The 19,080-nt window shown below is 44.2% G+C and overlaps 1 protein-coding gene across 1 annotated transcript in view; it reads left to right on the forward strand.

Annotated features, from left to right (window-relative positions):
• The window catches only part of LOC142765971 (uncharacterized), a 214,937-nt gene that overhangs the window by 130,749 nt on the left and 65,108 nt on the right, over positions 1-19,080 (forward strand). The window contains exons 9-11 of the mRNA XM_075867779.1: positions 2,373-2,423; positions 11,188-11,226; positions 13,531-13,578. Of these exons, the coding sequence (XP_075723894.1) occupies positions 2,373-2,423; positions 11,188-11,226; positions 13,531-13,578 (138 nt within the window). The remainder of the gene's footprint in view (positions 1-2,372; positions 2,424-11,187; positions 11,227-13,530; positions 13,579-19,080) is intronic.

The raw sequence follows: 19,080 nt of genomic DNA on the forward strand, positions 1-19,080 counted from the left end.
GCAGTCGCTTTGCGACCGTCTGCGACCATTCGCGACTGTTTGCGACCAGTCGGAAATGGTCGCGTGACCACGCTACTCGCCTCTGTGCACCAGCCTGAACTCGGCAAACAAGCGTTTCTGCTAGCGTTCCTTATGCGTTTTCGACAGGTGGAGCGAGCAACAGATCCCTGATTTCACTGGCTAGGGTGGGCGGCAGACTGCTCACTTTGTAGTGGTATTTTTAAGGTCTGCTGTGATTCATCTGGCTGCGAACTGAGATTCCGCTTTTATGAACCGAAGTTCGGCGTCCGCAGTCCAAAATGGGGACAGCCTACTGTCGACTGAGGAGACTGTCGGAGGGGCGTCGATCGTAAACGTTGAATCTTTATTGCGGCTCGTTCAACACTCCGGTCACTGTGTCTGTATTCCGGGTCACCAATGTTGAGACGGGACGCTCGGCACAGCTGCGCAAGTGAGGAACTCGCGCTCGAAACAACGACTCACTTTTATTATCACTCTTTGTCTCGAAGTTAGCTTCCTCGGGCGGGTGCATGCGCTCTCTTCCCTGCACACAGAAGTGCCACTTTGAGTCGCCACACATATCATTTTTGGTTTTCGGGTATTGGTGATAAACGCAACATTGGAAACTGTTACCGTTTTTTGCACGATCCCTCAGAACACTGAATACGCAACGTGATTTTGGTTACCCTGAATAGACATTTCCCTTGTACTGCACAGGAAAGTAACACCAATCTGCTTGCGCGTCGCCAGCATCTCTAAAGGGACACGTCGCTGTACCTTTCTTCTAGTCTATGAGAAGAATTATGTAGGCATCAGAATATGAGGCACATTTTTTGTTAGTAGGTATGCTACCGGATCTGATTTACCTTTATTTACAGTATACCCTCAAACGTTAAACGAACAGACTATGAGTGACCAGCCTGTCCAGTTGATCTTCGCTGTAACTATTTTATTTATCTATGCGATTATCTTCGCACCTACAGTAAATAATCATAGGACCGAACATCAAAGCGTTATTCACGGTTCTACACCGTCACTTTTTTTTTCTCAATACAAGATGTCTTCGGTGTTTGTCGCAATGGTTAAGTGAGATGAAAATGCCTTGCAAGCTACGGTACAGAATAATTATTAAAATAGTAAAGGACCTCACGAGACCCTAAAAGCACTTGTTTTAAAAAAAAATCTCTTTCGCAGTGTCACAATACAAATCACAAAAGCGTACTAATGCTTTAGAAACCAGTGGAAAAGTAACGCACTGATATTTTTGATGCGCAGCCACTGGTACGCCCCAAGACATCCAGCGTACTTCTGAAACTACTCATCACATTCAGCATGCGCTCTCAAATCATATTGAGGCTGGAAAATGGACATAGATGTATTCCCAATTCTCATATTGGCGGTAAAACACAAAAAAAGACTTTGTAAACCTAAGTTGGACAGTACACATGGCATATATTCTGTTACCACAGGAACAAGCTTACAATTTAGGTAAGCAGCAGCAAATTAAAGGGACACTGAAGTCAAATAACACTTTATGTCAGAGTGATAGCTGAATATATGACAACGTTTAAAAGGACATTGTTACGAACAGCAGCAGCCTACTTATCGAGAAATACTGTAAATTCACGCGAACAGTTGTGGCACGAGATCATTCAAAAATTGATTGCAAATATGCAAGAGTAACCACGTACAATTATTCACTAGTCTTCAAACTAGCTGCACTAAAGAACCTTCAGTGCATCAAGAGACGTAAAAATGCTGCTTTTTTGTTTTTGTTTCATTCATGAAAAAATAACCGCCGAAAGTTATTAGGGCAATGGCACAAGTGGTTCAAAAGTTCAATTTTTTCCTGGTTGACCTAGAGAGCTCATAAAATCTAGGGGGCCTAGTTGAACAAAACACCCCTGCCATTTTGGAGGCCATTGCAGGAAGTTGTTTTATCTCCGTTGTTGCTGCTGTGGCTCTCGCTACTTTCGCATTGCTGCTACTAGTGTCAGCGGCCATGCAGTAAGGCTGAGCGACGTTGTACACGGGAACAGTGACGTAAAAATTTTCACTTGAGGCGGGTAATTTGAAGTGTGGTAACGCAATGCACGCAAATAAAACCTGATTTTATTTAACGAAAAAGCATCTCCTTTGCACAAAAGTTCTACTAGGATATTTTTGTACCAATAATTTCGCAATCAAATTCGACTTAGTATATTTCTTTAGTGTCCCTATAATGTTGCACAATCTGTGCAAGTAATTTTCATTCCTAATTGCCTTTGTTGCTTCCATTTTGCTACATTGTAATTGTTTCAAAATGAATCATGTTTTCTGATTACCTGCATGCATGGGTTTTTTTCATATTTGTCACGCTGTATTCGTTCTAGCCTGCGTCCCTCTCAAGTCCTGAAGAGGCCCCTGTTCCTGGTTCGAAACGGGCAAGTACTTTCATCTCAATTGAAACATTGCTCATTTTAATGTTCGCAAACGGTACCATGCAATGATACACTCGTTCAGTGCTTGTTCGATCAATTCCTTGCGCGTTCGTTTCTTTAATGTGAGCCTACCTCACACAGAGAAGCATCACTCGTCATAGAAAACACCAAGGCGTGCGGAATTCAACCTATTGATCAGGAGAATGCTGTCAAGATTAGGTCCCTGGCCCGGGAAACGAAATTATTTCAAGAGCGAATGAGAGCTCCACAAATAAGGCTAAAGGGTTGGAGAAGACATTTATACGAGCTGATACGTTTCATAAAAGGGCAAATTATCAAAAACTAACGTTTGCGCACATTGCAATCATAATACAACATAAATTGTTCATGATGTTTGCATTTTAAAGACATTCTACCTTTTCTGACTTGATTATGTCATCCTTCGCAGCCAGAGCTACACAAAAATACTTTGATCTGGCGTAGAAACAAAATGAAACTCATGAATAGAAAGGATACGTTAAACTAACATACCGTGACCATTGTCTGAGTAATGTCACTTAGTTTTCGTCCCAGAAGATTGAGCGAACAGTTCAAATCAGAATCAGCAATATAATTTTGTCAAATTATTATTCATACTCGGTGGCGGTGGTAGTGGTGGTTGAGGTGTTGCAACAGGCGAGGTTAGCTTTGCCTAATCATTCAAGTTATCGTCAACACCTTTGGCACCATAATAACGATGTGCAAAACTACAAACAAAACACCACTCTCAAATTACATATTTGCGTGGCCCTCCCAAGACATGAAAACCAGATATTTTCAAGTCGCAAGTGGAAGTGCAGGAAACGGCATGTTGCTTCTTCTAGAGAGAATGGTGTAAGAACACAATGAATACAAAAGTGGTTTCATTTGGCAAACGTTTATTGCAACAACACCAAGGCACCATGGGCAAAATTGCTCTTCAAGTTATTAAGGCAAGGGCCACACTTCAAAATCTGGCTATAACGCTCACATGCAGATGATGCAGCTTTAACCAAACTCTAACCAGCTTGACTCAAAATGCAAAAAGCATTATGGAAACATTCACTAGTATTTCAAATAATTTATCCGGCAGACCTTGCGCATTGTCACAAGCGAGGTAAAGCGAAGTGGCAATCAAAGTGCTTCATTCACAGCCTTGTTTTACTTTCAGGCAAAGGAAGCCAGGCATGTCATGTTATGTGTTTCACTGTCGCATGTGTACCATGCATACACAATCTAGTACAAGCTAGGCTACTGGAACGTCTATTCTGGATTGTACATTGCAGAATCTATCATTCGTGATCATATTTACTGCAGCATGATTGACAGCGTCATGTCAATTATGCTGCAATTAAATATCCGTCTTGATTTTCATCTCGCCCTGTCGTGGTGGTCTAGTCGCTAAGGTACTCGGCTGCTGACCTGCAGGTCGTGGTATCACATCCCGGATGCGACGGCTGCATTTTTGGTGAAGGCGAAAATGCTTTAGGCCTGTGTGCTCACAGGCCTACAGCATTTTCAGGTGGTAGAAATTTCCGGGACACTCCACTACAGCGTCCCTCATAATCATATTAAACTTTAACTCCACATATAAATCAGTAAATAATTGATTTTGATCTTCCCACTGGTTGAGTTTATGTTTACACATGGTCGTGACGTGGACGAAGTCACAGGCTGAATGTTCCGATTAAGTTGTTTACTCTGCTGAACTTGACGCAACGTAAAGGGCAAGACAGATTACAGTATCACACTGGCACTGATAGCGGCGATCAGATCGTCGGCCATCGATCGACTGACAAGTGGCAAAGGGTGTCGCCATTTATACACGTGCAATCGAATATTTTAGCGTTTTCGTTAGAGGCCACCTAGGTTTCAGAACAGTTTTTAGTGTTCGTTAAGTGGGTGTAATCCTAACGAAATGATCTACTGCAATCCCCAAGCTTCCCGAACACTGCAGTCACAGTTCGCGCTGAGAATTACTGACAGTGAAATGGGACTATAACAAAACTTGAGGAGATTATGTTGCGATAGAGTGCAGTCGCACATTACAGTTTTCATTGTCCATTAGTATAGTAAAATGGCCACGAGGAAACCATGACCCGAGCTCCCAAATCAAGCGAGACATAACATGCATGTCGTGGTTTTCACGTTACCACCAGTCATTCATGTTTCGCATAAAGTCACATGATGCAATACCAACATTTGAATATATGAAGCTAAGAAACCGGCCTGTTTCTCACAATGAGCATCACATGAAACTCATTTCAGCCAAGAGGTGCACATCACAATTTTCATATTGCCACCTGCAGTTTATAATGGTCATTAAACAAGTCGCGCAATATTAGGTCAAGCTATTGAACTGATAGCGTGTGCGACATGACTCGACGTTGGGGTCTTATCAAACATAGCGTGGAGGTCATGACATTTATTTTACCACATGTCATTCATTTTCGTTGTCAACAAATGTTTCAGCATATCAATTTGGTGTGTAGAGAGCACTACATGACATGGCGTGTAGGCACATCACAGAAAACGTGTATTTAATAATTTTGATGTTGGAACCACCTAATATTGTTCGCCCTAATGAAATGTCTCAGCATACTAATTTGGTTTTTAATTTTGAATGCCGTACCGTCAAAATTTCCAGTGTCCTCCACTACGGAGTCTGTCGCTGACATATAGTGGTTTAGGCACGTTGAACCCCACATATTATTCTTACACTGCTGTCACAACACACAATTTCGATACACGTAAAAAAATAACCGCAAGAACACCTACACAGGCTTGGCATTGGAAGCATGCTGGTCGTAGCATGCATGTCACATTATTCAAGTGGTGATCTCTTATTTTCGTTTGTCGTGCAGTTAAGTCATTTCGTTAGAACTTCGTTATCTATAGCAACCACAAAACGGTTACGAGAGCCCCTAGACGTGAGCTGATATAGGATAGATAGATAGATAGATAGATGGTAGATGGATAGATAGATAGATAGATAGATAGATATATAGAAAGATAGATAGATAGATAGATAGATAGATAGATAGATAGATAGATAGATAGATAGATATGCTTTATGTCGCTGATGCTTGCTGAGAAATTCCTCACATATAACGCGTATTGCGCTTCAAATATACGAAAACAAGAAACTTAGAAGGCACCCGAATATGTCTTAATCAGGCAGCAGCACTTCAATGTACAATATTACTGTTGTGAAAGCAATGATTCGATTAACGTTGTTCTCAATATATTTGTTCCTCTAGTATTGGACATCGATCCAGCAGTTTTTCATTAAGTGTTTAGTTCGGAAACACTGTGTATTTGTGTTTGGATGTATTTGCAGAGCACTGAATAAAGAAAGCAGTATTCAATCGCTACACATCTGTGCGTTTCACGTCCCTCCTCCATAAAATGTTGACTATAGTGTTTTGAAACTTTTTCGATATGGCTCCCCTGGGATAAGCATGTACACCTGCCACGCCTAACTGAACGTTTTTGCCGGTATCATCTCACCGGATTTCTCCATGCATCCATGGTCTTAATAGCACGACATGCTCAAGGTCTACCTTCTGGCTTCCGGTGCTTCCGACTTTCAACCAGAGCGACGCAAGGCTCTCTTACCGCATAATTTGAGACCCATAGGCCAGCGTATCATCAATATTCTGCCTGTTTCACGGGCTGCCGAAAATACCATTGAAAAAGCGTGAAGTGAGGCTATGCCTCACGTGGATCACTACGCGGTAGCAGCCCTGGCGAGCTATTCTCGTGGTGTCCCATTCGTGCCAATTCGCTTTAGCGCGGTCAGTTTTAAATACGGCAAGTCATGCAGTCATGGATCTCCTGGTCACGTCGACGCACCGAACCGCCAGCACATTCCCAGTGTAAAAAGAAACAAAGTGCACAAATTTAACAGGAAAAGGAGTATCAAACAAATATGACAAGCTTGGACGTGCATATCAATGTGTTGAGGTGTTTGAAGAGTGATGCGTGGATTGCTTAACAACCATTCTGGGGCGTCAAGCTGGTAGCCATGCTGATGCTGAATCAAGGGCTAACTTGCTTATAGTCCACGCACTGCCTCAGAGTTGTGGAGACGGTTCCACTGTTAAAGGGAACGCCTGCGTGAGCAGCAGGTTTAGATTTTGCTATCTTACGGCGCATAAGGCTACCGGTGGTTGAAAGCTCCAACCCCTTTCAACAAACTATTGACTTGCATGGAGATAGTTTCTTAATCCACTTGTTCTTAGAGGGCCAGAAATATTTATGGTGTGCATAAATATTGTGGCGAAACGAATTCCGTCTTTGTCATTTGTGTCGAGAGTTGTGAAATCTGCGTGGTGTTATGACGTTGGAGAATAAAGACTGAAAACAGGCGGTGGGCTCAAGCCGATGAGTGGAGGCTGAATTCTGTGAGACACCGTGAGAATAGCTCCTCCCCTGGCCTATCGCTTCAAGACAACCTGCAACGTAATCGTCAAGAGCCACCGACTTCATTGTTGCATTTAGTTTCCGAGTGAGTCTCGTCAAGAATACGCGACCACGCTTACTGAGCTTCCCGCAATGCCTTCTTTTCTGTGGCAAGAAGAGTCGTTACGTGGGCAGTTTGATGCTGGTGTGTCTTCGCATAGCTTCGGAAACGTCTCCTTTAAGAAAAGTCTTCGCTTTCGTTCAACAAGGCAGTTGCTCTCACGAGTCAAAGTGAGCATGCAACAGAGAAAAAGAGCTTTCTATATCTGTGCATCTGTGCAGTCTCACGCGAAAGGCAGTTTGTCGTCGCAGCCACCACATTCCCGGTCCCATCCTCGCACTTTAGGTCAACGTGATGGGCCAGGCATGCATGCGAAACACCCTTTATCTCGAGATTGCTGTCTGTCGAATTCGCTGTAAATCGCAAGTTCCTCACACTGCTTTAGATGTGGTTCTTGGCAGCGTCGCGCGTCATAGAAAGTCTGCCCAAATGAAGGAAAATAACTCATTCTTTGTGGCTCTATCTTACATTTTGAAGATGTTTGCAACTAGAAGTCGTCACCAGCAACTTCACAAGGTTTCAGTAAAAAACCCTTCGCTGGATAAAACCGTAGAAGTTCTTGTGGTTCAGCAGCCTTTTACAGCTGTAATTCACAATATTATTCAAGTTGACCGGGTCTCGTATAAAGTATTGGTCGAATCCAGTTCGTTAGTTTCTTTTTTTTCAGAGCTGGTACTTGACCAGTGTTTTTTTCGTGTGCCACTTTTTCCCGTTCCCCGTGTGGCCCTTCTGGATTACTTGAAAAGACGAATTTTAGTTCAAGGTTGATTCTTTTTTGAGGTCTGTTTCGAAAATAGCACTACATTGCTCTTGTTTTACGTCGTCGAACAAGGCACTTCTTTTATTGCCTGAATGGCGGGAAAGCTTTGAAGCTGCACATTGAAGTATCCCAGCTGCCGTGTTTTCAGATGAGCAAGGTAGCAAATGCCGAAGTAACCCGCACATATCCGTTAGAAGCAATAATGCAGCTGCTATCAGTACTTGAGTAAACGTTTTGCTAGCTCTTGTCAAATGAGCAAGGTCTTGCTAAAGGTTTTGCTAACAATGTTAAGAGCCACTAGCATCAAAACTTTTCTTTCCTGTTATGACCACGCGTCTTCTGAACTGCAGTTTCGACATCATTTAGCGTATTGATGGGACATAACTGGTGTCCGCTATAGTGGTCATTCAAAACAAAGAGGGAAGTATTAGGCTCTGTGTAGATCTATGTGAATCTAACAAGGTCATCGTTGCAGACAGCTTTACACTCCTTCACATGGATGAGTTTCGTCAAGCAACTCATTCATGTGAGGTCCAACACTTTCATCAACTCGGCGTAGTGCCTGCCTATCACAAGGTTCGTTTGGATCCTGAGAGTCGGCACTTGACAGCTTTTAGTGCACACGAAGGGCTGAACCGGTTCAAAAGTGTTTGCTATGACCTAGCCTCCAAAGCTGCAGTTTTCCAAAAGATTATGTTTCTAACCATTCGCAAACGTGCGACTGATGTCTTTTATAATGGCGATGGCATGGTTTTTAGCAAATCGCCTGAGGATCACTTAATATTTTACAGGCAGTGTTACAGCGTATCAAAGACGCAGGCCTCAAACTCAGCAATAAATGCGTGTGTGCTTTTCAAGAGCTCTAATTCTTGGGCCACATGGTGACATGTTGTGGTATTTTGGCACATTCAGATAAAATGGACGTGGCTTCCAGCAGCCCCAGTTCCTTGCAATGACACTGAACTCCATTTTTTAAACTGGTGGATTTTACGTAACGTTTGTCCTACGCATGGCTGAGGCGGTAGACCACATGAGGGTTCTCTTTCAAAAAATGATAGCTTCAGCTGGTCTGCTGAGGTGGATAAAAGTTTCCGCGTTATATAGGCGATATTTTTTTTCAAATATTGTATTCAACACGTTTTATCCTCTGCTTCGAATCGTCATTTCACCTGATACATCTGAATTTCGTCTGGGGAAAGTATTTTGCAAGCAGCCCACCGATATTAGGCTTTCTTTTGTTGCTTTTGCTTTACGCATACTGTTCTGACTGAAATAAATACGCGGTTAGTGAGAATGAAGCACTTGCGTGCATTTCGGCATCAAGCATTGGCATGCATTACTCTGTGTGTTAGGAAGGGGGGGCTTCTAGCTGTGAAATTATTATCAGATACTCGTTTTGATTGTGACTTCGCAGGGCTCGCGCCGACACCCTCGAATAATCGCACGTTGGTGTACAAAGCTACTCCAGTACAAATTCGCAGTGGAGTACCAGAACGGCTCATCAAAGCAAGTAGCCGATATTCTTTCGCTAATGCATGTTCATATTGCAGATGAAAAGTTTACTTTTAAAGAAGAAATAGTTTCCATGGTTAAACAAACTTGGCTGACAAAAGAGCACTTTGAACAAGCGGTTATTGCCTACTCTATTTTACAGAACGTGAACGCGTACGTAAATAGGCCTTGTCCCTCGCGCAGGTACTTGCCTGAAGGTCTCCAATCTTATTTCACAGTTCGGGAGGAACTATCAGTGGACGGAGAGTCGTTGTTGTGTGTATAGCGGCGTGTTGAGCGGCTCGTAGCTCCTTCATTTCTTTGGGCTCAACTGGAGTGACAGTACATGAAACCTTTAAAGGTATCAGATGCAACAAAGCCTTATTCAGGGAGCAGTTTTGGTGGCCTCGTATGAACATCCACGTCGAAGAAGCCGTCCACAGTTGAAGCATAAATCAAGGCGCAAAAAAATCGGCAGAGACGTCCTTTACACCGCTGCATCCTGTCAGGTTACTGAGATACAACGGGAGAAACTTGCGATGTGTATTTGTGGTCCCCTGAAAACGGCGCGTTCAAAGTGCACATTCATCCTGATACTTGTAAACTAATTCTCAAAATTGCCTTAAGTACTGTTTTGCAAAGAAATGGGACCAAGTTCCTCCTCAACGTATATGTATGCGCAGGCTATGTTGACAAAGTAGCCTGTAATATGTGGTCTCAGTTTTCCTCAAAGTAATTTGTTGAGTTCCTACAAGAACGAGTCATAGAGCTGCTGCTTCCATTATTTTAATACCGGCAGGTAAGCGAATACGTCAAGCGTTTCAACCGCACGTTCAAGACTAACCTTCAGCTGTCTCGATTGGAAAAGCGTGCGCTGCGATCTGCTGTACGAGATTACCCCGCCATATACAGTTTTACGCCAAACGCCATTACAGGAGCGGCCCCTGCTGTACTTCTGCATATAAGACTGTCAATAACAAGTCTTCACATCCTCGGCTTATTGCCAGAGTCGTTCGCGAAAACGCCCAACAAAGAACTGGCAAAGCTTCGGCAACATGTCAAGCGCAGGCAAGTGGAGAGCAAAGTCCACACCGACAGGAGACAAGCGGCAAAACTGACAAACTTGGTGATAGAAGACATGGGGCTGGTAAAGTTACCATCAGTTTTCTTCAGGGGTGACCTTTCCATCTCGCAGACTAGGAAAGTCGTCAAGCAACAAGGTCCGACATACTTCGTTCTCGTCGACAGCGAAACATAGAACCGGGCGAAGCTTTGCAAGGTACCTGCTTGTCAAACGGGTCACAATGGCCTTCAGCAACAATGTGCAGTTTATGTATCTTTCGTTTTAACGCAATCACTGGAACGCGGAACTTCTCGTGGCAATATGGCAGACAGCATCTTCCAAGAAAAGTGTTTCTGTAGCGCTACCGCTGCTCAGTGCTGACCATGAACCTGGTTTGCCGACAAGGATAGTCAATGAACAGTTTCCTGCTTCGGAAACTGTCTTACGCCCACACGTTCATACCACATAATCACTGATATTGTGCCCAGCTCACTGTTGTGGTCAGCCGCACCGAGAGAGACGGCCACCTGGACGATATGGCAACTTAATAAGAATGTATAAATACTCATTTGTAATGTAACCTGCCTCATGTATTATTGAATTCTTTTGTATATGCATGGATAGTTTTGCGTAGGTATACTGAAGTATGTTCATTGCCGTTTACCCATTTCCCCGTGTAAACGACACGTGATTCACCTGTAACAACGTACATAGTCTTGTAAACCTGTACAATGTACTTGGAGTTTCCACTTGAATGTTAAAGTTAGCAAGGCTGTGTCCTTGTGCATTTACATATCTGTGAAACATCGGTTAAAGAAGACAGTGAGCAATCGCTACTCACGAGTGAGTGTCATGTCAATCCTTCACTACAATACCCTTATATCAGAATTGTCGTAAAATCTGTTTTCAGAAACGACGTCCACTGAAAAGGATCGTGAGACTCCCCCAGGCAAGTGTGCTGTCTTTTCACAGAGTTGTGTTTCTGGTTTTTGAAGAGGGTTCTGCAGCAACTCCACTCGTACACACAAGGCACAACTAAAAAGACACAGAAACAGCGGTGTTAACACACCTCGAGTTCTAATAGCTGGCTGCTTATATTTCAGTACCACCACACACAACCAACTGAACCAGATACGATAACCAAAAGCTACAACGCAAAAAAATATTTGCTCATGCTTCTTCACAAAAACTTCTTGATGCAAAAAACTAGTTAGGCGTCAAACGAAGCAATGCGGGCAAACTACACGCTTTTTGTGCGGCGAACTTTTTTTTAACAAGTTACTATGCTAAGCCTAAAAAACCATGGCAAAAATTCTGTTTCATGACTAAGAGAGAAGGATACTCATCGAACTAAATATACCTGAAAACAAAATAATGTGTGCCAACCAGTACGTGAGAGAGAAAAAGAACATAGGAAAGCCAAAGAAGGTTAGAATACGTTCAGTTCGCTACCTTAGATATTGCGTGGGAAATTAGTGAGTCATAAAAAAAAGAGTGGAGGAGAGACCCATTGCACACCACTAACACAGTTCAGCGCTTTAAGCGATAGATTAAGTGGCTTTCAGGAGTATTGAAAAAGCTCGTGTGACTCTCTGTGTCAAACCAGGCTGCCAAGACTATTTCCTCACCACAAGGCCTATCACCGTGTTTCGTTAAGGCGCAATGGAGATACCTTGCTCATATTAGCGAGAGTGACACCAAAAATGACCAGTAGTCTCCTCACACTTCCAGTTAGCACGATTGGATGAACCAGCCATTAAAATTCGATGTCTAAATGAATGGGTAAAATTTCCAACAATCGACAGCTGACATCGCACTGTCGCTTCACGTCGCGAATTCTGGTATGGCTGTCGTACGCAAGGTACTGCGGGGACCGATTGAAGTTCAGTGGATAAGTACACTGTACAAGCGTCGTATCTTGTGTGGTATGATGAAGTTCTTGTTGCGTCGAGTCTTAACAGAGGCACTCCGACGTTGGCGTACTCGGCTGCGTCATTGGCGAGGTGGTTATCATTGATCCCACAGTAACCTGGCATCTAGTGTGAGGTGTGTGTCATTCATTAGTAGTGTGATCACAAATTTCGTTGATTTGAGACCACAACGAATAGTATTTTCGAAGCCGCGTAATTGGATATTAATATTCTCACGCATTGAAGGGCCGCCTTGGTGTCACAGAATATTGCCAATTTACAAGGTGGCTCTTGGAAAGTAAAATTTTATTGAAGCTAGAAGTGCAGCAAGAAATCGCATCTGCTGCTCTAGAGTTGCTGCCGCTTGAACAAGTTGATCGTGGGAGTGAGAACTGCAGCGCTACCTAGTGAGCACAGCACTCCGATTACTAGCAGAACGCGCGTCCACCACTCTAAAGTTGCTGCCGCGTGAAATAGCTGGAGGTGAAAGCGAGTGCCACCGCACCATCTAGTGAGCACTCCGAATACTAGTGGTGGCTACAACGGACAACGCCGATCAAGCCCACACCCTAAGAAGTTTCGCCCCTAAAGAAAGCTTCCACACTCCGTGGCCGTGGTGCACTGGGTAGCGTGCCCAGCATTTGATGGCTCGCACCGAAAAGTTGCGGCCTGCCCTGCTGACAGAACTTTTTTCTTTTCTTTCTGATCCAACGTATTTTTCTGTCGTTGTTTCCGTGACGAAACTACGTCACTGAAGTCTTGGTGTGGCTCGCTGTAAATGCTTTTGTGTTAATAAACATGGGACCTATATACAATGTATTGTGATATGGTCATACCGAACGGCCGTGGCCTCTTAACTCATCATATATGAATGTGGTGCGCAATGTTATAAGACAATTTTATTAGGGAGACAATGGTGTTTGTTTTCATATTACAGGGGCCTCACTGCGTATGCAACAGTCGGGTTATCAAAAAAAACGTAAGCCAAATTATATAGTAGAATTGAAATATATATGAAAATAGGAGAGAAATCGCAGGTAGCTCTTGACTCTCAACAAAATTCAATTGACATGACAGGGCAGAAGCATCCCCACCATGCGGTACTTATCCTTTTCATTATTTATGGGTAAAAACGGTTTTCTTTCTTTTTTCCCGTGAAGGTTTAAAATGCTAGGGCTTACTGTAAGTATAACCCCCACACGCGACATGGCTTTTATAACAGAATCAGTATTTAAAATCGTTCATAGGTTCCTGATAAATGATTCACCAAACGTACACATTAACTTTGAACATGGCACTTCTACTCATTCTCAACGCTGATGGTCGTGTGATGGTTTTCACAGGATATGGGTGCTCACACGCTGGCACTCCTGAGGCCTGCTCCGGGTGAGGTAAGTCTGCTATCTTCAAGCTCGGTGCGCAACTTTTTTTGACCAAAAAAATAGCACATGCGTTCACGCAGGCAAGAGACATAATTCCAGGAGAATACCCTTAACTAAAAACAGGCAAGACGAACGAGCACAACGGTGTTTTTCTCTGATGGCATATGTGTACAATGAAATCAATACTAATTTCCCTGAAGAATGCTTCATTGTAACTGAGAAGTTCTTCCAGGCCCTGGAATCAAAACTCGGCCAATGCCTTGCCCGGGTGTGGACTCAACCGACCGTGGTAAATAGAAACATAGCCATTGGCATCGTAATGAGGAATCAGCGGATAATTTCAACCGAATGGACACGTAGCATGGAAGACGCTTTTTCCAGAATCTGCCATTGCAACGGAACGGTTTCTCATTTTGCGCCGCTTTCTGGCAAAATACGAGTCTCCGTTCGAACTATTTGCAACATCATGCATTACGTAAATGTGCGAAAAAACTTTAAAAAACTTGCTAAGGCACGCACATGACAAGGAAGTGTGTTTCACTAAGATTTGTCTTTCTTTTCCCATTGGAACATACTGAATGAATACAAACTTGTCCAGTTTACTGTACTTTTCAAAATCGCTGTCGACAATGTCTGAAGGCGACATCGTATCGACCTCAGCGCAGTGCGCGTCCTGCAGCAGCCACTAGCATCGACTTCGATGTACCATGCAGCAGAAGTTTGTGCCCCTCACCTGCCACGGCCTGACTTGGGGGATGCTGTAACCATTACCTAAACTCTCGAGGACCACCTTTCTGGCTCGCCAAAGGTACAGCAGACTGCGTATTCTCTACCAGATAGCCGGCAGACCACGCACTGGCCCACCCATGCACGTGCTTTTCTGAACTTACTTACCAAGCTACTACAGCAAATACGCCTTGCCAATCTTCCACAACTGCTCGGGATCGCACCACTATCAGTCGTGTCACCACGCTCTCCCACAAAAATTCGCGGTTCGCCTGCCTACGTATCAGAAAAGAAATCTGCAACGGCGAGTAATCTACTGTCGCCAAAGCTATTACCAATACCATCAGCATACCATTTGCGTTAACCACCATTCTCGAAGACGATTGTACTGGCGTATGGCTAAACCAACAACGTCACAAATAACTTCAGGCATCTTCACTTGCTCCTTTACTTGTGTGCTACGTCAGGCCAAGTGTCTGTCAGCCGCGTTTTTTTTTCTGTACAACGCGCAGAAAAACTGAAGGACCCTTAAGCTTCGCCATTAAGTGTTGAACGCGATAGTAAAATCCGGCCACTAGTGCACCCTTCAACTGCTAAGGGCGCACTTATTCGTATTTTTTTGTTACACACACACGTACACGGACAAACAGGCATACAGTATACTAGACCAGCGCGAGCTATTATCACCGGATGGGCTCGTTCTCGTCGTGACACCTGTCTAACAAAATGCGGTAAAGGGGGCCCTGATACACTTTTTCAAGTAACCTTGAAATGAATTCACTAGAAAAGCTCACTGCCTCACGAATTGAACACCGCAAAAAATTTTAAAAATTTGTCCAGTGCGAGTGGAGTTACAAAGGTTTGTCGCATGCTGCAATCGAAGTATCTCTTCCCTCGTCCTGACAAAAGCGCTGGAAGCTAACGGCGCCGGGAGGGGTGGCAGGGAAAAGAAACTACCACGCTTCGTGACATTAGGCGCTTTTTTTCTTCGAATACTGGTTTTTTTAGTGTGATCACGCGCGCACGTATGGACAAGTAGCGGCCTCCCATGGATATCTCAGTAACTAGATTTTTCGGTCACGCGTGCACAAACAATTTCTCGCTCACAACTGATTGGGCCAATGCCAGCGGCAGGTTTTCTGCGACGCGAGCTCTTTAATGCTATCTCGTTAAAAAGCGTTGTTTTGAGCTATGCAACGCACGACAGCTGTAATTGCCGAAAGAAATATTCTTTTCCTATCTACTGAGAATATTTGAACTCAACTATGATGAAGCCTAGGTTTCTCGTGAAGATTCACTGAGCAGTGGAGTGCGTTTTCAAAGGAACAGTGCTAAGAATGATATCCTTCTCAGAGTTCAAATAACCTATATTTTGCTTTCAGTGCTAAAAACTGCGCCTGTTTTGTTTTCTGTGCCTTGATTTCTGCGTATGAATGGGGTAGCTATTTTACGATCGCCGAGCGGTTCGTGTAGCAAGTTATTGCGAAAATAAAAATGACATTCTCATAATGCGGTGCAAAATCTAAAACATAAGCACTCAATAACAAAAATCTCATTTCCTTTCATTTCAGACGAAACGACCCGCCTCTCAAGACAGTTTCACGCGTATCAATGTGGCGTTTGTTTTTTTTTCATTTTGAACAACTTTAGGCGTAAAATCAATCTACATAATTAGGAAGAAACAAAGAGTAGCAGGTTGTATCTATGCGTGCTGTGTTTCTTGCGTAGCGCATTTAAAACTTCCGCTTTTTTTCTGGCGCACGCAGGTTTACAGCTTATCTGGTGTCATTTGGTTTCTTCTTCGAGAGTAAAACTACGCGCAAAGTGCTTCACTCGTGCCCGAGAGATCTTCTAAAATATACGACATAATATTCTGCCCCCATCACAGACTCTAGCAGAATTGAGCGGGATGCTCCGAAAAATACTGAAACGCAGCGTCTATGTGAACACAGGAGGTGATGCCCCGCAACCTTCGGAAAGACCTTAGCAATCCAGTGGGTGTTGGCTACACCCGCTGGCCTACATATACTATGCCTAATTACCACTCTATTTTTCCGACATCTTGGGCCGATTAAGCCCGTGTTCCCATTTCGTTGTGCTGCACTGCGGAATTTCCGAGCCTACAGATAATTTTATCCCTATTCGTTTTGCTCCCTTCTTCCAACAGCGTGCGTTCGTCGGCACCACTGTGGTCATGACGAATGCAAACGCAACGATGCGGACGTGCTTCACGTCGGGTCAGCCTTTTATGAACGTTTTCTGCAGTTTCGTCAAGTGGAATACCTGGAAATCGACCACCACTGAATAGAGCAAGTCCACCCGAACGCTTCGACACCAAAAACCTTGGTGAGAGACCTGTTTTGAAGCTTTTTCAATGTGAAAAAGTACCCGAGCTACATGTATGCTCAGTTGAGCCTACACCCAGCTTCGGGAAGGGTGATCAACGGTGCCCAGGTGTAAGCCAAGGAATCGGAAGGACCTCCTAAATGGACGTAGATTATGCAGAAGAGAGGGAAACTCCGAGTAATGATTCCGGAGAGGACGATAGCGACCCGACAAGACGAGACGCTGAAGGCGACGCGGAGGGCTGGATTGAACTCGCTTGTGAAAGGAAGGGCCGTGTGAGCCCTGGCAAAGAGACAGCACAGAAAGGCACCCGCTCAAGATGCTCGACGCGCCGAGGTGGGAAGAACATAGTGAGCAAGAGTTTACAAGCAAGCAAAATGCCATGGCTACCTGAATATGATCTCAAGGTAATCGTCAGACCAAGAGACGGGCTCAGCATTAGACACACGTGCAGATCAAGTCTTGAAGAAGCGATAGACCAAGAACCAGGGGTTCCAGATTCAATCCAGATCCAGATCAAGTCCAGGCTGGGAGCCTGAGAAATCTGTCACTTGGGGTCAAGGTCCAGAAGCAGACCCAGGACCAGGAGTGGGCCGAGATCCACCTCGAGGGGAAGGACGCCCAAAGCGACAACGAAGCAGCAAGGAAAACAAAAGACGCTAGCCAAGGTGAGCTGGTCAGGCGTAGTGGCCAATGGCGACTCGGCAAGGTCTGGTAATAATATTAACGTTAGGGATAATTACCAGAACGTAGAAAAACGCCTAGAGGAATATAGAACGGAAAACAGGCTACTCAGACAGGAGCCAGAAAAAGCAAAAAACCAAAAAATTGAATCAGCTAAAAATTGCTGAACTACAGCAAACACATATTTAAATACTCATAAAAATGCCGATACAGAGGTCACCTCTGTCTAACGCCATCGCAGCTGTCTCCACGCCAGCGACCAAAACCACAAAGAAGGGGGAGGTTGAGGAGGTAGAAATGGTAGCAGTGGAAGCTCATCAACCAGGCGCCAAGCAAAAAATCCCGCTGACGAAGGCCAAAGAGCAAAAGGACTCAGAAAAAGAGGTCAAGAAGCGTCGTCCTAGCACAAAAAAAGACGTTTTTTGAGGACAGGATAAATAAACTGTCGTAAAAATTGGAGAAAATGTTCGAGATGCTCGTCAGCGACTTAGCGACAGTGGGGCAGAAAGTAAGGCGCTAGAACTGAAACATGACAAGCGGCTCGAAGAGCTAGAGAAGAGAATTTTTTTGACATGGCGGGCACAAAAATGAGAAAACTCGTCATTTGGCAGTGGAGCTGCCGTGGCTTCTTTAATAAAAAGCATCAATGGCGCAACTTGTCAACATAACCACAAAAAACCTGACGTGATCATTTTCCACGAGACATTTGCCCACGCCAAAAGTGCCGAGTATGCCACCCACAGCCAACGCACACAAGGAAAGGGGAAAGACATAGTAGTGATGACAATAGTGAAGAAGGAGCTAGTTGCTATCCCACACATTACAAAACAAGTCACGGATATCAACCACATCTTTATAGAAGTCATGCCACGCAGCAAAAAGGAGAGCATCACTTTTGTCCTAAACGTATAACGCAGCCTGTCTAAAAAGTGCCTAACACATAATTTGAAGAGCTAACTAACGAAACGATGAACATCGCAGGCTACAATTGACTTCTCATTGGAGGAGATTTTAACGGTCCACACACGCAGTGGAGATATGGGCATTCGTCGAAGAAAAGAAAAAAACCTTACCGGCCTCATCGAAAAGACCCGACTAGTCATTCTGAATGAACCAAAGAATCAAAAGTGGGGCTAATTGGATATGCTTGGTGATACTGTCAGTTCAAGCGCACAAATAAACAGAAAGCACGAGAGGACAAGCGCTTTCTCGCAACTAAGCGATTTATTGGAACTCTTTAACACTATCGTTCCGATTAAACCGTTTAGGTGCGGGAAAGCGCTTGTTCTCTCTTTCTTTTTTTTTGTTTTTGCGCTTGGACTGACACTTATACCAGGAATGAGCCAGCCTCACACACCATAATCGGTGTAGGTCCTTACAGGGACACCACGCTGGACTTGACCCTCTGCAAGAACGCCGGACGAACCACGCTGGAAAACACCTTTGAAGACCTTGGAAGTGACCACAGAATCCTCAGCGTCGCCCTAGGTAATCCTCCTACCAGGAATTGCAAACGGACAATCAGGCGCGTAGATTGGGACAAATTCCGCAGAAGCAGAAACGAGAAAGAACAGGGACCCATCAAACACGTAAAAGAATTGAGCAGGGATTTTCTACGAGACGTAGAAAAAGCCACGACCGAAATGCAGTAGAGTGACTCGTTGCCTCGACGCGAAGAGGAAGGTGAGTGTTGCGGAAGCTTAAATGCGGATGAACAGTAGGCTTGCACAACTTTCCGCAGCCAAAAAAATCTAT

Source organism: Rhipicephalus microplus, chromosome 6, assembly GCF_043290135.1.
Source record: "Rhipicephalus microplus isolate Deutch F79 chromosome 6, USDA_Rmic, whole genome shotgun sequence".
In the NCBI taxonomy this organism is placed as follows: domain Eukaryota; kingdom Metazoa; phylum Arthropoda; class Arachnida; order Ixodida; family Ixodidae; genus Rhipicephalus; species Rhipicephalus microplus.